This window comes from Arvicanthis niloticus, chromosome 26 (assembly GCF_011762505.2).
Source record: "Arvicanthis niloticus isolate mArvNil1 chromosome 26, mArvNil1.pat.X, whole genome shotgun sequence".
Classification (NCBI taxonomy): domain Eukaryota; kingdom Metazoa; phylum Chordata; class Mammalia; order Rodentia; family Muridae; genus Arvicanthis; species Arvicanthis niloticus.
The window spans coordinates 6,286,856-6,313,718 of record NC_133434.1 but is presented as its reverse complement, the minus strand read 5'-3'; the positions used below and the strand labels follow the sequence as shown (position 1 = coordinate 6,313,718).

Sequence of the window (26,863 nt, the reverse complement as noted above, 5' to 3'; positions counted from 1 at the left end):
GTCCTCCAGTGTGTTAGTCCACTGTCCTCCACTGTGTTTTTCCGCTGTCCCCCAGTATGTTAGTCCACTGTCCCCCAGTATGTTAGTCCACTGTCCCTCAGTGTTTGTCCACTGTCCCCCAGTGTGTTAGTCCACTGTCCCTCAGTGTTTGTCCACTGTCCCCCAGTGTGTTAGTCTACTGTCCTCCAGTGTGTTAGTGTAATGTCCCCCAGTGTGTTTGTCCACTCTCCTCCAGTGTGTTAGTCCACTGTCCTCTAGTGTGTTAGTCCACTGTCCCCCAGTGTGTTAGTCCACTGTCCCTCAGTGTTTGTCCACTGTCCCCCTGTGTGTTAGTCCACTGTCCTCCATTGTGTTAGTCCACTGTCCCCCAGTGTGTTAGTCCACTGTCCTCTAGTGTGTTAGTCCACTGCCCCCAGTGTGTTAGTCCACTGTCCCCTAGTGTGTTAGTCCACTGTTCCCCAGTGTGTCAGCTCACTGTCCCATCAATATGTTACTATTCACTATTCACTGACACACAAACAACTTAAGGAAGAAAAGGGTTATTTTCACTCAGCTTTTAAGGACTCAGCCGATGGTTGTCTGGATCTTGGTTTTGTGGCCATGGTAAGACAAAGATCATGGTGGAGCAGAGTTGCTCACCTATAATATCCAAGAAGCAGAAAGAAGTACACAACTGTGGCTGAGGCAAGATATGTCTTTTAAAGACCTGATCCCAGGGACTTACTTACTGCTGTCATACCACACCTCTTAGTAGCCCATAGATGAAGTGACTGCCTCTCAATAATGACACCAGAAATAGCCTCTCACCACATAGGCCCCTGTTGAAGGGATATTTTATATCCACACCGTAATACACTGTTACTATACAGATGTTCAAATAGCCAACATATAGATCACTGTCCCTCCAGAGAACTGAGCCAACCTTTCCTTTGGTGCCCTTCTCTGGGGTCTATCTGCTCACTCACCTCACAACAAATACAAGTTAAAAACAAAAAAAAACAAAAAACAAAACAAACAAAAACAAAAACCAAAGAGCCAGTATGGTAGCATTTGCCTGTAATCTCAGCACTTGGGAGGCAGGAAAATTAGGTGTTCAAGGCCAGTCTCAGCTACATAGCAACTTTGAAGTCAGCCTGAACTCCATGAAACCTTGTCTCTAACAAAACCAAACCAAACCAAACCAAACCAAAACAAAGAGTATATAAGTGACATTCCAGTCAAGAAGAAAGTATATGTGTGCTTCATGGCCCCGGGATTCTTCACAGAGGGTATCTGCAAAGGGTATTTCTTGGCTACATTGTATCTGTTACAAACTTGCGTCACAATCAATCTCTCTCACCCCACAGCTGACCCATATGTTGGCTGCTTGCTTCGTCCTCACTTCTAAATAGCTTGGACCTTCAGAGCCATGACATTGCCCTCCACTTTGACCCGAACATTGGTGTATGCAGATACCCTTTCCCCCTTCAGTCTGGCAGAGTTGGAATGGTTTCGAGAGGAATTTTGCCAGAAAGCGAAAGAAAGAAAGAAAGAAAGAAAGAAAGAAAGAAAGAAAGAAAGAAAGAAAGAAATCTAAAACAGGAAAACAATTGAACAGATGTGCAACACTCATTCCTTTTTTTCAAGATCCTGCAAACCAGTCAGGCTGGCTCACTAGCATAGCCTAGTCACCCTGGTCATACTGCTTGGCTTCCTAACTCAGAGTGGTCTTAAGGAAGAGCTGCAGGGTTTAGGAAGTAGCGCGCCATTAGGCCTTGCTGCTGACACACCTTCCCTCCATACACACATCTTCTTTGGCCATGATGGTGCTCTACAGCACAATTCTGCCCATGACCTTACCCAGTACATGTGAGAGATGCAAGTAAGCCCGCCCTCTCATGGCTTTTAATGGCTCAGGACCCAGGTCCTCCACCAGAGTCCATCTCTGTTCTGCAGTTTCTAAAAAGTATTCACCAGCCAAATATCCCAGATGATTCCATCTTCCATGGAATTTAGCTGCCTGATTATTTTTAAGGCACCATCTGGAATTGGACTCCAGGGAGCGAAGCTGGGGCTGCAGACAACAGGAGTTGGTTCCCCAGGCTCTACAGACCCGGACCCGTAGACCCACCTGTGCCTCTCCTTTACATTCCGTTTAAACTTGCTGAGTGCGTCTCGTTAGCCAAGTAACTCTTACATCTCCGCAGGTGCCCTTCCCAAAATAGAGCCCAAGGAATGATGTCACAGAACTCAAAGTCTTTACAGTTTTTATAGAATCAAGTTCCTGAAGCTCACAGATGACATTGTCATGAGATTAGTGCACTGGTTCCATGTCCCCTGCTTTCTTTCCCTCCGCCTGCTCCATTGACCCCATTTTGAAGTATTAACTGTGACACTGCACAGGGCCCACTGCGTCCATGACCTTCCTCCTTTAGTGTCCTTGCATGGTGTGGCTGGGGAAAGGGTTGAGCTGGCCTCTAAGGGGGGAGTCCAAGTAGATATGAGAGGGCTTTTCTGCAGGTCCTCCACCATAGCCCTCTCCAACAAATATTTCTACCCTTCCAGAAGACACAGTTGGCTTCCCTTCTTTCCATGATCCACATGGGTGGGAGATCAGGAGCCAGGCTTACTTAGGCCAAAGATTCTGGTTGTGAAGAGAGAGTCTGGTGTCCTGAAGATGCTGTCTTGTTCTCCGTGGGAATGCAAGACTCCTTCAATCATAGTTTGGTTTGCTATCATTTGTTTTAACAATCCCAGTGACAGAGCTCTCTAGAAGGCCAATGATGATGGACCTCCATTACAGAGAAGCATAAGCCAAGAACCTCCACCTGTGAGAAGGCCTGGGGATAGGCAGGAGAGTCGCTGGGTACTCTTCTGGCCATCTCAGGGACAATTCAGGAGGAATCTGGAAGTTGAAGAAGAACAGAATTACTAAGACCCCAGGCTCCCTTTTGGTTCTTCTCCAGGACTTCTCAGTTAAGGTTACAATGTTAGCCAGTCAGCCAGATATTTACCACCAGCCTTCGGAACAGCACCGGTGAGCCAACTTCGCTGGGAAGAGACCCTAGAATCAGGAGGCCAGGGAGGCAGTCCCCTCCCCAGCCTCTGGGTGTGGTTGATTTCAGCATCTTCCAACCAGTCTGGCCTCCACTCCCACAGAGGCAGAGAGAAGCTTCGGGTCAGGGAGAGATCATCCCGAGGGGAGGGGGGTGACGAGGCATCTAACAAGGAAGATAGATAAGTCAACAGAAGGTTCAATATTTACCTGCTAGGAATCAATTTATGGACGAAAGCTTAGGACTGGTTTAGGGTCTACATACAACTCCACTCCTAAATATACCCTAACTTTAACTCAGTCTATCAGTTCCAGTGACTGCAGCCCCTGAAACCTAACATATGTGTTTCTTTACAGAGAGTATTTGGCTTGTTTTCTTCCAGAACAGCTCTGGTTCTCCATACTCTTACTTTCCTACCATTGGGTAGCCTGTTCCTTCTGTGATGGGCATTTTTGACCTGGATATAAATATTTTTATAAAGACTTACTTTGTTTTTAAACAGACAAGTATGTGTCTCTGTAAGTTAAAGTGCTTGCGAGTGCAGTGCCCATAGAGGCCAGAAGAGGGCATCAGATCCCCTGGCGCTAACATTGCAGGTGATTTTTGAGCCATCTGACATGAACGACCAGAACTGAACATGAGTTCTCTTCAAGAACACTAAAGGGTCCTTAACCACTCAGCCATCTCTGTAGACCTGACCTGGGTCATTTTTGTCCTGTCCTTTGCTGTAGGCCTTGCTGGTTTTCTTGATGCCAAAGGGTAGGTAGAGTAAGGGAAAGTAAGATATTATGCATATGTGGGATCTCGTGTGTGCGCATGCGTGTGCACATGAGCATGGTGAGCTTCCAAGGACCAGTGATCAGCTGTGGACAGGCAATCATGAGATCTGGAAGCTCAGCAGGAGCTAGGAGGCAGGAGGCATATGACGTGCCAATTGAAAGAAGACCAGCTGTGGAGCAGCTCTTTCTGGAACCCACATCTGGTGAATAGCACGATCCTGGAGGTGAGGCTTTGGGCCACCCAGCTGGATTCCTCTAGGCTTCATAATTGGACCATGTGTCCATGATCTATGGGGGATCCTGAAGCGGCTAATGCATCTGTCTGACCTACTGTTTTCTGTGTTGGAAAAGAGAGGTAAAGAATATCCCTCATGGCGTTCTTAATGATCCACGTGAGACACTTCTCCTAGTACCTAGGACACACCAAACATTCAGTTAAAAACTACCTCTCCTCCTTTTTTGAGACAAAAATCCTATGTAGCTCAGGCTGGCCTGGAATTCATCATTTTCCTGTTTCTCCTTTCCAAAGGCTGAGATTTCAGGGATGTGTCACCACACCTCAATAAAACTAATTCATTGTTTAAATGACCGTGAGAGTTAATGGGGTGACTAGGAAGCCTTGACTCTTGTTTAGGGGAAAAAAAGGGAGCTGGGTCCGTTCTAAGGGGAGTGGGTGGGTCCACATACCAGTGAAGACACAGTCAGCTTCCCTGGGCTCCAGACTGAAACCAAAGCTATCCACAGCCACTGCCAGGGCACGAGCAAAGTGAGCATCAGCGAGAAAGGAGCCGTCAGAGGAGCTAACCAGGCTGGCCCTGGCGCTGGGTACATTGTCCTCAGAAGCTGAACCCCAGCCATTGGCCAGAGAGCCCTCGCTGGGCGTAGGGGTGGGGCAGGGCCGAGGTGGGCACAGTAAGTTCCCAACCTCAGACCCCATGCCTCCACCAGCTCTACCCATGTCTGCCAGTCCTGAGGATGTTGGTATGCTGATATAACCATAGGTTGTTGGGGGTGAAGGAGCTCTTGGCATAGGAGATACGCTGTTCCTAAAAGGCCGAAGTGGGAGACAGAATACTGGTTAGGGCACAGTAGCAGGAACACGGCAATTGAGGCAGACGTATATGCTTCCCAGCATGCTTAGCTGTAGTGTTTCGGCTCTCCTAGGATACTCACGTGGGTGTTTCCTCCCCGTCACTGAGCTCCAGGCACAGGGCTACCTCCTCGGGAGTGAGTACACTGTCCTGATCCTCTTCCTCTAAGGATGATAGTGAAGAGCTGGACAGGTTGCTGGAGGATGGGCTAGGACCAGAGAGGAAAGAGGCCTGGGGGCTAGAAGGCCTGGAAGAGTTGAGAACGGACAGAGGGGCTGCTGGCAGTGGGTCAGAGGAGGGAGCTTGGAGCTTCTCCACACACCTGGGTCAGGGACGGAAGAAACAGCAGTTAATTATTCTTAGATCATTCTGCAGGTCCACATCACTCAGCTTTGGTCTTGTCTCATCAACATCCCCCACGCCCTCAGTATCCCAACTCTGTTTTCTGACCCATGCCCTCTTACTGGCTCTGTGGATCGTGACTTGGGGCTCCACGAAGAGAAAGGGGCGTCGGAGGAAGTGGACGGGTTGCTATCTCATTGGAGTTGCGGTGAAGTTGTGGTCCCAGGGCACGCCAGGCTACCACGGCTCGGGGGGCTTCTCGTGAGGAACAAGAGTTTGGTCCTGGGAACAACAGTTTCCCTAGAATCCCATGCAGTCTGGATCCCAACCTGCTCTGACCCCATTGTAATGTCCAGCCCACTTAACCGCGCGCACATGCACACACGCACACGCACACGCACACGCAAACACCACAGCAGAACCAAGAAGGGCCTGGACTGTTGGGCCTGAAAACCTGCCTTATGCCTCACTTCCCCTTTTCTCTCACCTGGGCTTTGAGAAAGGTTCTTGGAGGCTCTGTTTCCCATCTCCGAGGCCCAGATTTCCATGGGGTGGCTGCCCCGGAGCAGTGGGGAGCTGTTTGCGTGGTGCAATTCTACATGGAAAAGACAGCTGTTAGGGACCCCAATCGTAGGTCCTGCCTTCAGCCTTGCTGTTCACTCAGACCTGGGATCTTGAATCTAGAGGGAATTTAGAGGGAGAAAGAGGGAGATAGTTCCTCCTCTCTGCTCCCATGTTTTCTCCAGCCCTGATAAACTGGAAAGCACCCTGGCTGGTTTAGCTGTATGACCTCAGTGAAATGCATCAACCTTTAAGAAGATCAAGTTCCCTTGTGAGCAACCCCGTCAAAGGATGATGTTGAGAATTCAATTAAAAAAAAAAAAAAAAAAAAAAAAAAACAGATTGTAAAGCTCCTGGCTCCAGATATTCCAAAACCAACTTCCTTTTCATCCTTGTGTGCATTCCAGTCTTCCTGATCTCTATCCCCTCCTACTGCTCTCCTCATCGATTTCTGCTCCGTGAAGATAAGAATTCCTCTTCTCAGAGAGAATCTGTTAATAGTTTTCATTTCTTCCCTTGCGAGCCTTGTCCTGAGATACTTGGCTGGGTTTTGTTTGTTTGGTTGTTTTTGTTTGTTTTGTTTTTTGTTTGTTTGTTTGTTTGTTTTTTGAGACAGGGTTTCTCTGTGTAGCCCTGGCTGTCCTGGAACTCACTCTGTAGACCAGGCTGGCCTCGAACTCAGAAATCCGCCTGCCTCTGCCTCCCAAGTGCTGGGATTAAAAGCGTGCGCCACCACCAGCCGGTCCACTTGACTGTTTCTTGACCAGGAGTGTGAGAAGACAGGGTTAGGGTGAGGTGAAGCACCCAAGGCAGATGCTAAAAGGCACTCTAGGAAGTCCTGGGGCAGAACTAGAAGCGTCCCAGGAATTGGCTGTAGGAATGAGGGTATGGCTCAATTGTAGGGTACGTACTTAGCACATGAAGCCCCTGATTCAAGCTCCAGCAGCAAAGGAGGGGAAAAAAAAGAAAGAAGAGAGGGAGGAAGAAAGAAAAGGAGAAAAGAAATAAATGGCTGGAGAAAAATAACACCACTTTTTCTAGAACTGTTAATGTTCAAAGAGGAACCGTATAGTCCATTAAAGTCACTGTGGCTTTCCAGAAAAAGACTATTGTTTGTTTGTTTGGTTGGCTGGTTGGTTATTTGTTTGTTTGGTTGGTTTTGAGGATTGAACTCAGGGCCAGCCGCATGCCAATTGCAGGCTTTGCCACTGAGTTAATGACCCCTAAATGAGACTTATTCCGACTGTTTTAGCTGGCATTTCATTACCACTCAAGATTGATCATGCAATAGCCCTGAGACAAAATGGGAAAGAGTGCCAGCTTATTAATATTTACAATCCCATGAAATTGTCCACATCGAACAACTCTTAATTACTCTTAATCCACTCTTGCCTTTTTTTTTTAACTGAAGTTGTATTTTATCTCCTTAAAAACAACTGACTGTAAAAAAAAAATCTGCTAAGTCCCTTTAAGCAGTTCAGAAAGTCCATAAAGATGGCTGGCTAAGGGTAGCAGCTGGGAAAACAGCCCTCGAAGCAGGGACCTTCCTATGTAATTCCCGGGAAGTTCAGTAGCCTTTGGCGACAGATCATCCTGGCTTCAAAGTTGAGCTCTGCATCTTATTCTGGAATTTTGACCAAGTTACCCGATCATTGTGTCGATTTTTTCCTCTCTGTAAAATTGGAGAAACCATGTCCATCCACTTAATCTGCCTCAAGGATTAAAGATGATAACAAATATAACCAAGGCAGCTAGCACATCTCTCAAGCAACACGAGTAGTTGCTTGAGAAATGGAGATTATAGTTGTTTTCTTCGAGAAAGTCAAAACAGCTAGAAATAGAAACAATTCTGTCCTGTAAGTATTATATATTAGTATTATAATATTTCTTTATGTTATAGGAGACTGGCTCCAGCATCCCATGAAAGAACGGTTGTCATCCTTGGATGGTTGCGTCTGCAAATACAGACTCTGTGTATATGGAGGGCTGATTGCACATAATTCTCTCTGAGAAGCAATCTGGGAGTCTGTGTCCAAGCAGACCAGTGTATCACGTGTGGGACATGAGTTCTGGAAAACCTGTTTTGTTTTTGTTTTTAGCGCTGATCCCTTTTGGCCAGGCTCCAACTAAACTTGTTTGTCGGTCATCACAGATGGGGTTCGGAAGAGAGAGAAAGATGTGTCCTATGTCTCTTGTATCCACCATGCTGGGCATGCAGTGGTGCTGGTTAAATGTTCTCTATGTCAAACAGAGGGCAGAGCCAGGGCGCACTTCCGTAAAGAAGAGCTGAGTAAACATCTGCCACGAGTGGAGATAACATGGCCTGTGTTCACCGGGAGACAATTAAGCTGATTAAGGCTAGCAGACCACATTACCGCTACTAGTCCCACTTCCATCTGCCCGAGTGTGGCTTTTCTGCCATCCTTACCCTGCTTCTTTTTGGCCTTCCAAGCCTCCGCAGGGGCCAGAGACATGCGTGGGGAACAGAGTCCTCTACGGCTGCAGAGACTATCTGAGCTAGCCCAGGGGCTGGAAGTTCCGGCCAACTTGTGTGGAAGGCGCCTAGCAGCTGGTGTCTGGGGGCTTGGCCGGACTGGAGGGCTGGAAGGCTGCTCGGCAATAAGGGAGCCGTAAAACGTGCTAGTGTCTGGAAGCAGAGGCACACCAGGGCTCCGGGGGTCCCAGGAGATCACTGACATAAAAAAAAAACCGACAAAAGGAGTTATAGTGAGCGCACTGCACTCCTCCTCCCCTTCGCATCCCCTGCAGGAGGTATAGTTACAGGAGCGCCTGCCCTCCAGTGCTTCCCGAGGGTCTACGCCCAGCCGACTACTAAGGCTGCTGCTGCTGCTCAGGTCTCGAGAGCCAGAGGTGGAACGCCAGGTGTCTGCCAGCCATGGGGAATCACTGTGGTCCATCCTGGGATAGTGGTGGGGTGGTGGGGTGACAAGGCAAGGCAGGGAGGAAAAGGAACCAAATTAGTCAAGACGCCCAGCTTAGAGCAGTAGAAATGGTAGGGTTTTGCTTTAATTTTATAGCTGTTTTTTTTTTTTTTTTTTGAAGTCCCCCGAGGACCTCTGACTTGGTGTCCCTGAACTTAGCATGTCTTTTTGTCCTGGGATCAGGAGAAGGCTAATTTGTCCAGAGCTGGGGGCGGGGTGGGGGGGACGTTTAGGAGCAACTATTATAGATACTATGATGGAAAGAAGTATGGAGCCAGGCAAACACAAATGGAAAAGCCCTACCTGCTACAGTGTAGCTGCACAACCCAGGAAATAAATCTACTCAGAAACAAATAAAACTGTTAAAGGCCAACAGAGAGCCTCCATTTAAGACTGAATGCTGTGAAGTTTGAGTTGAGGAAATTTGAAATCAGTCTGCTGGCAGAATAGAAGCTTGCTATAATGGCTATTGGCTTCCCCGCTGCCCGGATAATCCTTCAACATCAGCGGTTTGCTAAAATTACTCTGCCTAGAACCTTTGATTGCTCCCTAATTGCCAAGACAGAATTCAGATGTCTACCACGGCAAGCTTCTTTGGTTGGGCTTCCAGCCCTTAGCATTAACCTTTGTTTTGACTAATATACCATATATCCTGGCCAGAACAATGGTTTACATTTTCCATGAATACAGCAAGCCATTCTCCCCACTGTTTCATAGGGTAAGGGTGGGTCCCTCTTGCTTTTGTTTCTCTGTCCCCTTTCATGCCTGTGGTACACACTGCGTCTCCAACTCCAGATTGCTCTCCTGCCTGTCCCTTCCTAGTCTGCAAGTTTCTGGTGGGTGGAGAACTAGTCCAAAGGAATGGATGAACCAATCTGAATAGAATTTCCCTCGAGGACAAGGGAAGAGGTTTCAGAGGAGCAGAGCAGACAAAGGCAGGATGTAGTGGGAAGAGAGAAGCCAGAGAGCAAAATAAAACTCAGGAAAACGGTGCCAGGCAGCCTGGAACCTTGTTCTGGGCTGAGAGTATGAGAGAAAATTGGTAGCCTGAGGACCTGACACATCCAGTACACAGTAGGTACTCACTGACACATCCAGTACACAGTAGGTACTCATTAAACTCTCCTCAAACAATTCAGACCCAGATCAAAAAGACTAATGAAGTTAACAAAGAAAGGAAATGTTTTTCTAGTGTAAAACTCAGCCAATGGTGTATCTGTGCGGGGTGGGTAGGTGGGTGGATTGGAGTGAGAATGTAATTTTTCTTAGAATTGTGTGTCATGACTACAGACTAACTCTGGTAATTGGAGCAGAGGTACCTATTGTTTGGCCCTGGTTTGGAGCAATGAATAACCCAGGAGCTGGTCGCCCCCTACTGGAAGTGTGCAGCATGTGCAAGACAGGTGGATGGCTCCAGAGGCAGGCAATGTATGGAATTCAAAGATGCTATCAGGTAGACAGTGGGAACACGGAGGGAACTAGACACCAGGGCTGCTCATCTTTTGCCAGCAACTCACTTAACAGCAAGAATAGTGAGAGTAGGCGACAAGGACAATAGACAGGTGGTCAGGAGGCTTGATGTAGGTTGTTCAGCTGACAAGAGGACTACAGACAGATTCATTACCACAAGGAATCCAGGAGAGCTTCAGGTATCAGGAATCTATACTGCCTGGCAGGAGTGTGGACTGACACTCCACCTGCTTCTCTGCCAAGACTCTGTTCACTCTGACCTCTCTGACCTCTCTGTCTGAGGGCTCCCTTTTGGCTTCTCACCTGTGTTTTAAAATGGCGTCCTCACTCGTATATCTGTACAGACCTGGAAGAAAATGAGGGACCAGATACATAAAGAACCCAGCATCTTCCTAAGCCCCTGTGGCATTCTAGCTGGGCCCGGGGAGATCTACACATATGGGCTCTCTTCTCTCACCTGGGCCCAAGTGCACCCCAGCTTTGCGGCGTCTGTAGATACACACAGCAATGCCTAGTAGCAGAAACCAGAGCAGGACAGCACCACTGGCAATGACTTCTGGTCGTCTCAAGGTGGCCCTCAGCTGTTCCAGGGTCCAGGGAACGTGTTTACTGGGACCTCGTGCTGATTGCTCCATGGCCTGCTCTGTTTGGGATGTGGAGCTTAGAGGGAGGGCAAGTGGGACAATGAGGGACCAACAGACAAGAGAGAGAGGAGCTAGAAATGTGAGACAGGGACAGGGAGACAGAAGGATGACATGAGGGTGGGGTAGAGGGTATGGGTAGAGCCTTTTTTCCCTCACCTAAAAGGAGGCAGACAGGGGTACTGAGCTCTCCAGCCCCAGCACCCGTGACCGCAGCCACTTGCACACAATAGGAGCCTGGCATTCGTGTGGCGATCTCCAGCTGTGTCTGTTCACCCACTACGGTCCAGTTGGCAGCAGGCAATGAGCCATTGCCCAGGCTCCAGACCTAGGGTATGAGCAAAGGTACTCACAGTTGCTCACAGTACTATCCTAACAGCAGAGCACTTCATGTGCAAATGAGCATGTGGTCTTCCTAAGGGCACTTTATTCCTGGGGGCTGTTCCATGAAACACACCACTGTCCCTATGCCTCCTCCTCTACCAAGAGAGAGAGACTTCTTTCTAGACAGACAGAAAGGTAAAGTGATCTGTTACAATGCACCCAGGACAAGTGCTTTTGAGTCACCAAGAGGCTTGCTAAAATACAGGTACCAAGCAATCATCTCCACTTTCCAATTCAAGGGGCCTAGGAAAGGACCCGAGAGTGTGCCTTCCTAAGGAGTTTCCAGGTGATTGGCCTTTTGCCAGCCCAGCACCCACATTCGGAGCACTCCTGTCTTAAAGACTTCTGTCTATATGACCGTAATCTGGCTTTCCATGTGCAAATTAGAGATATTAGCCTAAGGCTGCTTGTGAGATGCTATGAGACGGTAGCTTATAAGATTCTTGGCAGGGTCTGGCTCCTTCCTCATTTGCTCAAGAAAAGCAAATCCCTCCACTTTTTGACTTAGAGACTGGTTTGTAGCAGTCAGGGCAAGGCTATGTGAAACTCCAGGGGACAGGAATGCTGGTCAGTGCCATTTTGTAGGAATACCTGGTAGCCACGAATGATCCCGTTACAGTTTTTAGCAGGTGGCGGAGCCCAGCTCACAAAGACACTACCATTGCCAGGTCTTACAGTCACTTCTTGAGGTGGGGCACTGGGCACTGGAGAAAAGGAAGAGATTGTTAGAAGGGCTAAAGGAGGGGACTCTGTGCGAGGGTGAAGAGAGACTCTGGGGTATTGAGAGCCAGAGTTCCACAGGGAAGGCACTTCTTCCTTCCCCATGCACAGGAGGATCAACAAATAAGGGTTCCCCTAACCTCCCAGCATGTCCAGACTGGATTAGAATAAGCAAGGAACCACCTCCCCCAGGCTAAGCAGAATCCTTGACTGACCCTGTTCAGGCAACCTCAGGAGCAACACATTGCTATCAGGGCCTCGAGCCCGGCCGGAAGATGGTCTCACTTTGAATTCATAGTCTTGGCCCCAGTGGAGGCCCCCAAGCTTTGCATTCTGCAGGCCACCCAGCAGCGCCTCTGTCCATGGAGATCCCTGGTCCTTTGGAACCCGCTGGGCCCTGAACAGGACCGTGTATGATTCAGCAGGTGCAGCGGGGCCGCTCACCTGGGAAGAAGTCAGAGTAAGGAAGGGTAAGAAACCAGGGAGCTCGTGGCAGTCCTGATCTGAACCCTGGGAGTTTTCTGGGTCTTCTGTCTCACCTTCCAGCTGAGCCACACAGCTGGCCCAGGCTCGGGCGCTTTTACAGGCTCTGGGTTCAGCAGGGTCACATTTTCCAGCTGAATTCGAACAGCCAGAAGCTCTAGGTGTTCCTTGCGGTCCCGTGATTCTGCGGGAGGATCACAGGGGTGGGATGGAGAAGTGGAACATACCTTCATGGTGGACAGACTTGGCAACCAGGGTTTTTAGTTCTAGCGTATTCCTATGTCCATTCTAGCCTCACATACGGAGGTCGCACCCCTTGGACCGCAAACCCCATACCTGACCACCACACTAAACTGGACTAAACTAAACCTCACCTTGAACTTTGAGCGTGGGTTTACGTTTACATGTGCAGATGCATGTATGTGAATGAGTGTGCATATGGAAGCTAAAAGTTGACGACAGAGTCTTCTCTTAATACTGTTCTCCATCTTAGTTTTTGAGACAAGGTCTCACGTTGAACCTGGGACTCGCTGTGTAGACTAGACTGGCTGGCTAGCTTCTGGGATTCACCTGTCTGTACTCCACATCAGTACTGGGATTCTCGACATATACTGGCATACTCTGCTTTTACATGGGGGCCGGACAGCTTGAATCATCACGTATATGAAACAAGCACGTCACCCACAGCGTTATCTCCTGAGCCCTTATCGAACTGTAGGTGACTCCTGTCCTTACCCTGGATAGACACCCTGGCTGCTCGGCTCTCCCGTTGGCCAGCACTGTTGGTGGCCATACACATGTAGGTCCCCGTGTCATTCTTCTCTGCTCTTGATACCATCAGGGAATCCCCAGACACCTGTCAGGGTCAGATACTCTTTGAAGTCTACAATGTGAGAAGCTTAGAGGTCAGAGGGCAATTTGAGGTCTCCTCGCCCTCCTGCTCTCACATCTGCCACGGGACATGCCACTGAGAGGAGAAGGGGTCAGTTGCTTGGTGTGCCCAGGACAGGATGATGTATGGGTAAAGGAGTTCCCAGGACTGGGGCTTCACTCACTGTGTGTCTCCCTGGCTGGAGGACCAGGGGTTTCCCGTCTTTCCACCAGGAGACTGAGGGCTTTGGGTAGCCCCAGGGAGGACCACACTCAAGAACCAAGCTCTCGCCCACCACGGCCACTGTGTCCCGAGGTTGGATCTGGAAGTCCTCCTGGAGGACTATTGGGAGGTCAGCGGCTCAGCAGGAAGCATGTCTACCCGCCCTGAGTTCTTCTTTGGCTTATGCTAACATGCTTACCCAATTCCTCTGTACCATTTCCTTGCCCGTCTATGTCCAGTATAACCTAGTTCTCTAACCCAAGACTGGCAGCCCAGGCCTCCCTCATATTTCCCTGGACACAAGCATCTGAGCCTAACTCTGCTTCACCCTGGGCCTACCCTCCCAAGCCTCACCAGCCACAGACAGCTTAGCACCCCGGCTCACTGCTGTGCCCAGCCGGTTGCTGGCCTCACATGTGTAGACACCCAGGATTGCTGAGAGGATGTTCTGGTCATCTTGCGGCCGTCCCTGGACAGGGGGACGATGTAGCAGGAGGGTCCCATCAGGCAGGAGGTAATGTATGTCTGGGGTTGCCATGCCAAGGGGCTGCCCGTTCAGCAGCCAGCGGATAGTGGGTGGTGGTTGGCCCGATGCTCTGCAGCTCATCTTGGCCGGGCCGGAGCCCTGAAGTAGCTGGTCCTGGGGGTGAACTAGGATCTGGGGTGGAGAATCCAGAGCCTCACCTCCTAAGAGGGAAAGAGAGACTCCTGTACTGCACCCCTTCTGTGTCTTGTATAGGAGTCTGCCAGATGGCGTATATTACTGAACATCTATTTCCAAATAAGAAGCTAACTAGGAGGGGAGAGGGTCTGAGTCCATAGGTCAAGGTCGGTATAGCTCTTTCTGTCTCTGTTGCACACACACACACACACACACACACACACACACACACACACACATATCCCCAACCCCTATCTTTGTCTCTGGCACTTCACTGATAATTAGAAGAAAGACACCAGACACCAGATCCTCCTTTGTTCTGCTGGCCTTGGACCCAGAGCTTGGATTGGACCACGAACCCAGGAGCGAGGGCTAGGAGAGGGAGGGCCCTACTCACCCATGATGACAAGAAGCAGCAGAGGTAGAGGCCACTTAGTCCCCAGGAGGCCCATTCCTCCAAAGTCCATGGCTGCTCTCAGCTCCTCTCCTTGTCTCACACACTTTTGTCCTGTTGTTCTGAGCTCACAGCAGTAAGGGAAGAAGGGGAGGGGTGGGGCGGTGGTAGTTGTTTGTGACTGAGACTCTGTCCCAGTAGGGAAGCCGCTTTGAGGAAACGGATGCTTCCTGCCTGGCCCTCGGTGCCTTAGAGAACTGGGAGGGGACCAGAGGTGAGAAACTCTCTGACCTCCACACTTCAGCTGTCATCCCTGGGACGCGATGCTAACTTCGGGCTAAGGGTTTACTTCGTGTCTGTGTTAGGGTTTCTTAAATCCTCACACTGATCCTAACTGTGCCCAGACCCTTGATCTGCCAACTCCATGGCTCTAGTCAAAGCTTCTGCTTAGGTCTTAGTCACTATTGTTTTTCCATTAGCCAGACACCGAATAGAGGAGGATAAAGATCAGAAGTTGCGCCTCAGACACAGGAGTAAGGAGCCGAAGGTAGAATCCAAAGGGGTTGCAGGCCAAGAAGTCAAGGGATGCAAGGGGGTGGGGGGCTGGCAAGTGTGTATCTCTGGTCCATTCCTCAGGAGCAGATAGATTGAGTCTTTCGAGGCTAGAAAGTTGGAATGACCCGGAACCTTAAGCTTTGAAAACCCAAGGACTGTGCCCACATTTTCTTCAAATGGCTTGGAAATGTTGTCTGTGGGCTCTTGGGGGGAGATTCTTTCATCAAAAAACAAACAAACAAACAAACAAAAAACAAACAAACAAACAAAAAAACAACAACAAAAAAAAACCCCCACCAGTTTTCTTATCTGTAAAATGGGGATGTTAATAGCAGATGCCACCTTGAGATCCAGAGTAAAATCGGAATGAGATTTGACATGAGATAGATTCGATACAGACAGGACTTGACACACCACGAGTGTCGCCTGTGTTTTTATGCACATCCCATCACTGAAACTCTCTGAAGCAACCTCAGTGGGGTGAGTTCCAGGCCTTGGGAAGATGGTGGGAATGATGCCTTCCCAGAGGCTTGGTTGGTCTGCCACCTGTCTTCTATGGCTGAGTAACAAACAAGTTGACTCCATGGGCTCCTCCCTGAAACCCAGGGAGGCTGCTCTCTTCCCGAGCCCCATCTCTTGTTTACCAATCTCTTCCTTCCAAATCTGGAATCTCAGCCATTTCCTAGAGCTGTTCACAGAAGGCCAAGGCCAGGCTCCGGGCTTCGGCGGAAGAGCGTGCAGGCTTTGTTCTTAATTGTTCTGGTCAGCTTCTCTGGAGGCTCCTAACCCAGCTGACCCTTCTCGCTTCCTCCTCCTCCCCCCTGTTGGGTTTCAGCGTTAGCTTCAGCCCTAACCACTGGGCTTCTGTGCTTCTAAGTGGGTCCATGGGCGACAGAATAGATATGAGTAGAGTGACTATAAACAGAAGGGTCAGGATTGGGGTCAGACTAGACGGAGATTTCATTGGGTACATGGCTGAAATCCCAGCATACAGCGTATTATACATTTGAGTCTAGCCCAGGCTGGACCCTGTCTCAAACAAAACAAAACGGGAAAAAAAAAAAAAAAAAAAAAAAGCAAAAATGGAGGCAAGTCCGTGCCTTCTGTGTGGGGGATGTGTGAGGTCAGAGTGACGACAGGGACATCTGTGTGGCTGAAGTCAGCCAACGGTGAGACAGGAAAGGGTGTGGCAGGCAGATTCAAAGAACATGGGATTTCCCAGGTGCACAGGGCCCAAGAATGACAGAGTTTCACAAGGATGCTGTTACTGGCGGCAGTTCCCCCTTCAGTCTCTTTTGCTTCTACTTTTGAGAACTTAGCAAGTTCTCTGCTAATGTTCCAACACCAACTAGATTTTATTCCATTTCTATGATCCGGAAAGATGGTATATATTTTCCTCAAAAAACAAAAACAAAACAAAACAAAAACAAAAACAAAACTGGTCAGTCTCAGAAGAGCTCAGATTCACCCCCAGCTCCGTGTTCAGCTGAGTAGAAAGAACAACAGGTCAGAAAGACAGGGAGTGGGGGTGCTGTAACATAGGACTGGAACTCAGAGTCTACGGCAGTAGGAGACTAGCCCCTACCTATAGTCACATGTCCTGTCCCATACTTAAAACTCAGGATTCTGAAGAGCCTCCTGTTGAGAACTGAAGCCGATCAGAGCATCGACTGTGAGCCATTCCTGCAGCACACGGAGACTCCACAATCATCCAGGCAAACTCAGGGATGCATTCATTCCCAGCACTCCGATCGTCTCACGTCCACAGGCTAAGGAAGAGCCTACCACATGAGTCACGGGGATGATGTGGACGCGCGGCAGCCACCTCCTGTTTGCTTCTATTTGGGGGAAGTTTGCTACTTTAGGGGTCTGGTAACATGCAAGCCCAGTGACCGTTTAAATTGTACCTTCCTTCACCCCTAGTTCTAATATTTGGTGAGTAGTTTTTATTTTTGGCTGTTTGCAAAAAGGAAGAAGAGAGGAAAAGGACCAGGTACCCTCCTGAGTGGTCCGTCAGAGCAAATTTCTTTTTATGTCTGGCTCCTTGCTTCTCTGGATTCCTGTGTAGTGTGTTTTATGCACATGTAGTTGGGGATTCCTCTCCAAGCTGTCAGGGTCAAAGGGCAAACTTAGATGTATTTGAAGGCAAATACAGATAAGTATCTATTCTTCCGAACAAGTGACCTGAAATAAGTTGTATAACCCCTCTGAGGTCACTTCCTCACCTATGAAACATCTTGAGGGTTATGAAGTCAGTCCATCATGGGGAACCACGCCTGCAGGACACGAAGACTCCAAAGTCATCCAGGCAAACTCAGGAATACACATTCATTTCTAGCACTCTGATCGTCTCACGTCCGCAGGCTAAGGAAGAGCCTATCACATGAGTCATGGGGATTTAAGTATGTTAAAAAAAAAAAAAAAAAAAATATGTATTAAATTGACCCTTAAATGACCTTGGTACTGTTAATCCTGAGATTTGCCAGAGAAAAACCAAGCCCACCATTTTGATCCAAATTTAAGGCAAGCTTTATTAAATATTCAATACTGACCAAGAGATGGACTACAGTCAGGACCATGCTCTAAAACTTCTCAGCTGAGAATGGCTTTGAGTCGTGTGCTACAGGGGGTTTATAAGGACAAACCTATAGGTACTTTCCCATGAGGTTCTGTTAAGAACTACAATTCCCAGAATTCTAGCAAGTTACCTAGTCCCTGGGCTGGTGGGGCTTACAGGTTAATTTGGGGAGTTACAATATAGCACAGCCCTCTTCCTGACCAGCTTGACTATAGTGAGCTACAGCCAACCCTAGATACACTAGGGCCTAAAGGCCTCATCTGTTTTGTGTCTTCTCTTTTCTCTTCTTCTTTTTAAAATTACTCACTTCTATTTTCCGTTTATGCGTGTTTCCCCTGCCTGTGTGTCTGGGCTCCACCTGCCTGCAGTGCCCTAGGATATTGGATCCCCTGGGACTGGAGTTTCAGACAGTCTGTGAGCCAACTTGAAAGTGTTGAGAAATGGACCCTGGTACTCTGCAAGAGCAACCAGTGCTTTTACGTACTGAGCCATCTCTGTAGTCCTTGCTCAAGTAAGGGTTGGTGTCAATCTCTGTAAGTTTCTATCTTTGTCTCAAGCTGCCAAAGGCTAGAGGAAAACTGAGTCAAGCCAGGGCACAATGATGACTCCCCTTTCTTGGCTAGGAATAGTGTCCTGGTGTCATTTTGCTGGCTCAACTTATCTCTTAGTGCTTTCTCCTGATCCCGAAGCCTGAAATCACATCTGTATATACACACAGTCTCTTAGTTTTTTTCTTCATTGTGGTGTGTGTGTGTGTGTGTGTGTGTGTGTGTGTGTGAGAGAGAGAGAGAGAGAGAGAGAGAGAGAGAGAGAGAGAGAGAAACAATGAGAGGGCACCTTGTAGGAGTTGGTTCTCTCTACAAAGCTCTAGGTTGTCAGGCTTGGTGCAAGCGCCTTTGCCCACTCTCTAAGTCATCTTACAGGGACAGCACATCTTTTTCTCTCAACTCCATATCACTTCCATTTTCTCAAATAATTAGGGTCACACCTACCGCAAACATGTCTGACTGGAGGTTTCAAAGGCTGATGTCATCTACAGACGACTTCATGGTCATTCTGTTATGCCTCCCAGCCAAAGACCACCAGACAGATCTGTGTGTAAACAAGTTGTGTTTATTACTGCTCCCAGCTGGGAGGCATTAGTGCCTTGGGGGAATATATGGTGTCTCAATAAGAGGGTCTTAGGAAGGACCCACTACTGTAGAATTGGGTCATATCAGAAACATTTATGATGAGGGCCCAAGGAAACAAGGACCCTGAATTAGGTGCAATCCGGGAGATAGGGCACTCACGATGTGATGCTTCCCCCCCCCACCCCCACCCCACCCCCCGAACAATACCAGGACCTTTCTCACAATGTAGTGCCTGGTCAAATAGTTTCCTTTCATCTTCTCTTATGAACAGCACTGCTGCCTTAGTCAGGGTTTCTGTAGCTGGGATAAAACATCATGACCAACAGCAGTATGGGGAAGAAACGAGTTTATTTGGCTGATATTACCATAGCACTGTTGTTCATAATTTAAAGAAGGCAGAATAGAAACTCAAATAGGGCAAGAGCCTGGGAGCAGGGGCTGATGCAGGGGCTGTGCTGTGGCTGATGCAGGGGCTATGCTGGGGTGCTGCTTACTGGTTTGTTCCCTAGGGCTTGTTCAACCTACTTTCTTATAAACCCCAGGGTCTCCAGCCCAGGAGTGGCACCACTTATAAAAGACTTGGGCCTCCTTTATTAATCCCTAATTAAGAAAATGCCTTACAGGTTTGCCTACAGCAGATCTTAAGGAGGTATCCTCCTCCAGATGACTCTAGCTTGTGTCAACTTTACATAAAAACTAGCCAACAAAATTACCTCAAAACTTCATTTGAATAAATCCTCCCCAAAGCGAGAAGGACTTTACCAGTTGTAGGGACTTTAATCTTGGCTTTTCTAGTTTCCAAAACTGTAAGAAATAAACCTGTACTCTTTATATATTACTCAGCCTTGTGCATTCTGTTACAGCAACACAAAATGAACTAGGATAAACTCTCAGTCTAACCTTAAGGGTTTAATAGTTGCTCTAGAGCAAGCTGAATGGAGGTGGTTCTGGATTCTAGAATCCTAGCACTTGATAGCGGAGGTGGGAGGTTCAGGAGTTCAGTGCCATCCTTAGCTATATAACAAGCTTGAGAATGGCCTGAGATTGCCATAAAATAAAATAATAAAAACGCCACAGTGAAGTAGTAAAATAAGTTTTCTAGAGCATATGCCCAGGAAAAGAATGTCTGGGCCTTGGGATGTCTACATATTCAACCTTAGAGGATATTCACATTTTTTCCTCTAAATCAGGGTTTTTTTTTTTTTTTTTTTAATGTTCTTGAAACACTGAATCCTCAGAACAACTGATCAGTTTTAAATTTTATCTATCGGTTTGTCCATCTATCTATCTATCTATCTATCTATCTATCTATCTATCTATCTATCTATGGTCTTGTTATGTGTCCCAGGCTAGAATTGGACTCACCATCCTCCAGTCTCAGCCTCCATGTGCTGGGATTATGGGTATGCCCACCGCCAGTGTGGGAGTTTGAACGAGAATGGCCTCCATAGGATCCTATGTTTGGATTCTTGGTTCTCAGTTGGTTGAACTGTTTGGGAAGGATTCTGAGGTGTGACCGTGCTAAAGGAGACGTAGTACTGGAGGTAAGCTTTGAGGCTTCAGCCTTCTTTCCTCACTTCCTTCTCACAAATGTCTGCTATTTTTGCTTGTCGAGTTCTTTGAAAACTTTGTGAAATGCTTTATTCAAATAGATTGAACATGTAGAAAGGACTGGTATTCTACAACAGAGCCTCCTTGTTCATCAATAGGCTTGCTTCATTATTTAGGACACCTTTCGTACCTTTCAGTAAAGTTTTATAATTTGTATAATCTTACATATTAGTTGCATTTTAGCCAACATTTTAGACTGTACTTCAGACTATTTGCAAAAGTAGCTGCAGTGCTCACCACCACCAGACCTTACGTTTGTCCTTTGCAATCTTTGCTTTCTCTCATCTAGAAGGGAACTGCAACCAGAAAAACTGAGACAGGTAAAAACACTTGTCCTACATGCCAGGCTGAGCCCATGGTAAGAGGGGAGAACTAACTCCCCCAAGTTGTCATCTGACCTCTACACATAACATGTATGCACTAGCTCTTACACACACACACACACACACTACGTATACACATACATACCAACCTTCTATAACAATAGTTTTTTTTTTTCAAAGAAAAAGAAACCATTTTTTCAACTCATTGAAGTTGGACTGCCTTTGTGATTTGCTTTGATTGACAGAACACAGCGGAAGCAGTGCTGAGAGCTTGCAGGACCAAGCCTCAGAAGCCTTGCAAACATTGCATTCACCTCTTGACCTGGGGACTGCTAGCTTGGTTTAGGCACAGAGAACACAGATCATCTATTATAGCTGGGGAGTTCTAAATCTCCTTGGGCGTTTGTCACCAGACATGTGAAGAATTTAGTCATCCAGCTCCAATTCAAGCTGTTGGATGACACAATCATATAAATGACCCCAGGAAGCCCCAGCAAATGAATTGCCTCTTTGAGCCCACCACAAATTGTTAATCTGAGGAACTGCAAGCAAATAAAATTGTTATTGTTTTAAGTCACTCAGTTGCAGGGCAGATGGTAACGTTTGTTACATAGAAAAATTGTCTGGTTTAAATAAGTGACAATTTTGTCTTGGTTTCCTACTTTTATTATTTTTCTTGCTTTATCCGTACAATATTAAATATGAGCATGGTTGTAAGCATCGGGATTCACTCCTTTATTTTTAAAAGGATTGTTTTTGATGTTTAACTGTTAATAATGTGCATTGTGTGTTTTGCCAATGTTATCAGAACTTAAAAGTTTCCTTTCCTTTTATTCTTTTCTGCCTTACTCAAGACTTTTTTTTTTTAAATAACTTTAAAATTTTTATTTTATGTGCATTGGTGTGCGGGTGTCCGGTCTCTTGAACTGGAGTTACTGACAGTTATAAGCTCCAATGTGTACACTGGGAATCAAATCCGGGTCCTTTGGAAGAATAAACAGTGCTCTTAACCACCAAGCCATCTCTCCAACCCTACTAAAACTTCTTAGTCAAGAATAAACATTACGTTTTACAAATATTTGCTTCGCAATATATTGAAATGATTTGTCTCCTTTAATCTGTTAATGTGGCCAAAGATATTTATGGAAGCTGACGGGGATCCTGGTGCCCTGGAGTTCTCCTAAGAGTGAGTTGTTGTAAAACTCTGAGCCTGGCCATTGAATTACTCTTAGGCATCCTGTTCCGGGCACCCTCTCACTCTCTCACTCCACACGTGGTTTTGTTACTGTCATCAGTGTTGAGTGGATGTCAGTGCCATATCTTTGAACTTCCAGAACTGAGCATCAGATCAATCTCTTTTCTTTTTAAGGCTCACCTGCTTCAGGTGCTTTGTTTCGGTAATTAAAAAAAAAAATAGATCAGTGAGAAAGGCGTGTCTTAGTAAAGACAGGAGTAGCTGATGCTGAAGCAAGAAGCAAGAAGCAAGGCTAGGTTTGTGTATCCTAGATATCCTCTTCATTTTAATATTCATTCGTTAATTAACTGATTGATTGAGTTTTGGTTTTTCAAGACAGGGTTTCTCTATGTAGACATGAGGAGTTCGTTTTGGGTTCTTTTTTATCTCCACTCAGAAACTAGACAATGGACCGTTTGCTATCTATCCTGAGTGTAAGGTATTCTGCTTCTGCATCTGATCCGCCTGACTGGGTCACGTTAAGGCTGGTTGGCCTTAATACTGACACAGCAGGAGGCTAGGTAAAGGCAGGGAATTCTGCTTCTCTAAGCTGAAGGGAGAAAAGGCAAGGGGACTTCTCTCTGCCCTTTGTTCTCAGTATTTGTAAGACTCTCATGTGTGCACATGGTGAATAACTTCACTGCAGGTCTGTGCATACATTCAGTTATAAATTGAATAAGAGGCTATAACAGAGAATGCCTACCACCTGGCTTAACTTTCACCATTCGGTACTAGCTTACAGGGTCATGGAAAGTTTAAGATTGTAACTATGCTGTCATTAAAGTTTTGACAAACCCAGTCAATGTCTTCTCTCCTGTTTTTGCACCTGGGGTCCTGTAGTATATATCTTCTTTATGACCTTCAGTTTATGGTTTCTGTAACTCCTTGGAATGTGCCCTAAGTTTTAGAAGTCTGCTGTTATCTCAGAAGCAATTAAGCAGTCCTGTTATAAAAGGAACTTGAATGTCTCTGTGGGTGTTGCCATTTGGAAACAATGGTAACCCTTGCATGCTAGATGTTTCTGCAGAATAATCGCTCTTTGTCTTTGCATACTATCTGAGCTTGGGGTCTTTCTTCAGCAGACCCTTACAGACATTCTCTTTATCTTTATAGTACTGTTATTTGCAGTACAGGGGTATTGAACCTAGGGCCTTGCATTGCTAGACAGGTGCTATCACTGAATTACCTGAGTTCTTCTTTTCACCTTCTGTAGTTTATTTTGAGACAGTGGCTTGCTCTATTGCCTGGACTGGCTTTGAATTGACAATGTAATCCAGACAGACCACGACCTTTTGACCCTCCTTAACATACGAGTAGCCTGGATTGAGTGTGTGCCAACACCACACCCAGCCTGTCGTCCATTTGTTTTATATAAATAGCCACAAAGCTTCTGTTTGCTTAGCATTTGCTTGGTATATCTTTTCCAGTAACTTTATTTTCAACTTTTCCAACCCATTGTTTTCAATATATTTCAATTCAATGGCATATGTAAGGATTTTTTTAAAAATACAATCTGACATATCTCTATATTTCCACTGGATAATTTAGATAATTTACAATTTAGCTTTTTTCCTATTATTTAATTTTTTGCTTTTTATTGTGTACATTTTTTACACCCTTTTTCTCTTTTCTTAGAAGTTGAAGAATGGATTAGATTTCTATATGTATCCTTAATATGCTTCCTTCTTTATAAGTGAATTAAATATATATGTAATATATAAAAATAAAGAATATGACATATGGATCACATTATAATAATAGTAGGTATACTCTGTGAATATGTGTACTAAAAGTACAAACTGATATATAAAAGTATAAACTGATGTATGTCTTGCAGGTCAGGCTGGCTTGGAATTCCTTGTGGGGCCAATTTTGACCTTGGACTTCTGATCTTTCATTGTCATTCACATCTTCTCCATGAATACTGATTAAAACCTGAAGTTATTACCGTAACCACTTCCTCTTTCCCAAATAATTCAAATACCTTGAAATAGTTTCATTCTGATAAACCTTCCCAACTCAAGCTCTATTATTTCCCTGTATTTTGTTTCTCAGGCTTTGAGGACTGCAGATTGGACACTATCATTTTACAAGGCATTATTCAGATCTACGTATTATTTATTTCCCTGTGCTTGTTCCTTGAGCCCTTTATTTTGGAATAATTTTCTGTCATGTATTTCTGTGAGAAGTTCCTTTGATGTTCGTGGGAAACCCCAGGTTTTGTTTTATTTGATGATATATTTATTTTATTCTCGTATAGGAAAGTCTGTTTTTACTAGGCAAAATAATCTTAGTTGGCAGTCAGTTTTGTTGCTTTCTTGAAAGAAATTGCTGTACTTCCAAATGATGTCTACTGTTACTGTCTTCTGAAGGTTCCTCTCTCTCTCTGTCTCTCTCTCTCTCTCTCTCTGTCTCTCTCTGTCTCTCTCTCTGTCTCTCTCTCTGTCTCTCTCTCTCTCTCTCTCTCTCTCTCTCTCTGCTTTTAAGATTTTCACTTCGCCTGGCCTAGTGGTTTCTACTACCATTTGTACATAGTTACTGCTTGTGAATTATTTTACATATTTACAATTTTTAGAAAACATCTAGGGTTGAAAAGATGGGTTGGTGTTTAAGAGCGCTGTCTGTTCTTCCAGAGGACCTGAGTTTGATTTCTAACACCCATATACTAGCTCACAATCATCTGTAGCTTCAATTCAGGGTATTCCATGTCCTCTTCTGGTCTCTGAAGACACTGTGTTCATGAGTGTACAGACGTACATGCAGATAAAACATCTATACACATAAAATAAAGATGAAGGAAAGGGTTTTAAAAAGGAAAAAAAATAGCTATTATCTTTTAAAATAATGGCTTTTCAGGCACGATTTGCTAAGCCAAGCTTTTAATCTTAGCACTCAGGAGGCAGAAGCAAGCAGGTCTCTTTGAGTTTAAAACCAGTCTAATAGTCTACATAGAATGTTCCAGGGCAGCCAGGGCAGCATACTGAGACCCTGTCTCTGAAAGGACACTCACATAAAAATCTTCCTGGGGATGATAAGATGGTTCATCAGTTAAGAATGCATGCTACTGTATTGGAGGACCCAAGCTGGGCTCCCATGAAAGGACCCGGGCTGGGCTCCCAGACTCTTGTCAGGCAGCTCCAAGGATGTGATACCTGTAATGCCTCTGGCCTGTAAGGGCACCTGCACTTATGTACACACACAGACACACAAACACACAGATACACAGACACACACACACACACACTAATTAATGTAATATATACAAAATTAATTGAAATAAACTGTTAAGTGAGTGTGGGTCTCACACCTGTAATCCTAGCCCTTTGGAGATGAGTGCAGGAGCATCAGGACTTCAAGGTCGGCATGGGTAATATGAGAGACCGTGTCTCAAAAAAGAGCACAGCAGCAGCAAAACGTAGTCAAAAGCATTAGAATGCACATTAAATAAATCTGAAGAGACGGATAGCTAATTCAAATATAGCTCTGACACTATTCAAACCGAAAGACGTGAAGATGAAAATATGAAAAAGAGGTTAAAGGGTATGTCGTATAGAATAAAAATGTAGCACATTTTATTCAGACCTCCACGGAGAGAATGGAAGGGAAGCCATTATTCTTTTTAAAGATTTATCTTATTTTTCATTATATGTATGTGTGTGTGTGTGTCTATGTGTGTGTGTCTGTGTGTGTATCTGTGTGTGTGTGTGTATCTGTGTGTGTGTGTGTGTGTGTGTGTGTGTCTGTGTGTGTGTGTGTGTGTGTGTGTGTGTGTGTGTGTGTGTGTGTGTGAGACAGTATTCACGTGGAGGTCATATGGCTACTGGTAGCTGTCAGTTCTACCAGGTAAGTTCTGGGGGATCAACCTGAAGGATCAACCTCAGGTTGTAAGCTTTTATATCAAGTGCCTTGACCTGCTGAGCCATCACCAGCCCCATTTTTATGAAAGTTTACCTCGTTCCTTTTCTAATTAGATCACTGTTACAGCCTTTGTGATCTTTGTTGTCTTCTCTTCCTTTCAGCATCCCATCATCGTAGCTGGTAATTCCAGCATCTTAAGGCTTTGAGGGTTTGACTCTATTGCATCATAAATTATCTGATGTTCAGTCACAGTGATTTGTTTCCTTGTATATATATATTAACCTTTGTTGTTGTTGTTGTTGTTGTTCATGTTAATTCTTCCCAATGCCTGAGATAGGGCTTTATTATGTAGCCCAGACTGGTGTTAATCACGTGACCCACCTTCATCAACATCCCTATTGCTGAGATCACAGGTATCGCCATATCCGTTAATTGTCTTTGATTGATTTTAATAACAGAAAATTTAGACTCCTTTTCTCTACAGGAGATTAGCAGTTTCATTTACCAGCTGTCTTGTGTGCCTCCAGCAGGAAGCCCCCTTTCTACGACATCAGCTTAATCTATGTGTCTCGGATCCGGCTCTTTTTACCTTGCCAATGGGCTAAGCATAGGTTTTCAATAAAACTCTAATGCAAACAAAATATGCAGGGTAATTTTCTATTTTATTAGTACTAAAGCACTCTGGATTTGTCTGGATTTTATTTTGTTGCCGGTTCCCTGGAAACTTCTCCTAGTAATATAAACTAAATATAGTGCACTCAGGGAGGATCAGGCTGTTCTGAAACAGGAAGAACTTTGGAATACCCAAAAGTTGGATACTCAAGTATCCAGTCTCAGCTGGGTTAGTCATGACTCACCTACTGCAATCTGTCTTTAACTCCTGCTCACAACGACTAGCACTCCTTATGCACCCTTGTTGCCAAATTTAATGTGTTTTTTTTTTCTTTTATGATTCTTTTTTCTTCTTTCCTGAGG

The 26,863-nt window shown here is 46.0% G+C and overlaps 1 protein-coding gene across 2 annotated transcripts; it reads right to left on the bottom strand.

Annotated features, from left to right (window-relative positions):
* Positions 1-2,229: 2,229 nt before the first annotated feature.
* On the bottom strand, positions 2,230-14,747 carry Robo4 (roundabout guidance receptor 4). 2 transcript variants are annotated; one of them, XM_076924660.1, is made up of 18 exons: positions 14,600-14,747; positions 13,896-14,228; positions 13,504-13,661; positions 13,184-13,304; positions 12,505-12,632; positions 12,181-12,409; positions 11,837-11,949; positions 11,021-11,189; positions 10,678-10,863; positions 10,524-10,566; positions 8,591-8,727; positions 8,237-8,500; positions 5,735-5,842; positions 5,370-5,529; positions 4,988-5,227; positions 4,502-4,860; positions 2,994-3,200; positions 2,230-2,884 (listed from the first exon to the last, which is right to left on the bottom strand). In XM_076924660.1, exons 1-18 carry the CDS (start codon positions 14,667-14,669, stop codon positions 2,874-2,876), a joined length of 3,036 nt encoding a protein of 1,011 aa, XP_076780775.1. In that variant the 5' UTR covers positions 14,670-14,747; the 3' UTR covers positions 2,230-2,873. The 2 variants fall into 2 exon arrangements, with proteins under 2 accessions (XP_076780775.1, XP_076780776.1); XM_076924661.1 differs by having other exon boundaries at positions 2,737-2,884; positions 13,504-13,653; positions 13,927-14,228.
* Between the last annotated feature and the right edge of the window lie 12,116 nt (positions 14,748-26,863).

What these genes read in the sequence shown, in the direction of transcription:
- Robo4 (XM_076924660.1), bottom strand. Translation starts at nt 14,669, where the DNA reads ATGGACTTTGGAGGAATGGGCCTCCTGGGGACTAAGTGGCCTCTACCT. An exon ending in CCCTGTCTGCCTCCTTTTAG is followed by an intron (nt 10,864 to 11,020) that starts GTGAGGGAAAAA and finishes CATCCCAAACAG; the next exon opens with AGCAGGCCATGGAGCAATCA. An exon ending in GAAGGCCAAAAAGAAGCAGG is followed by an intron (nt 5,843 to 8,236) that starts GTAAGGATGGCA and finishes TTTTCCATGTAG; the next exon opens with AATTGCACCACGCAAACAGC.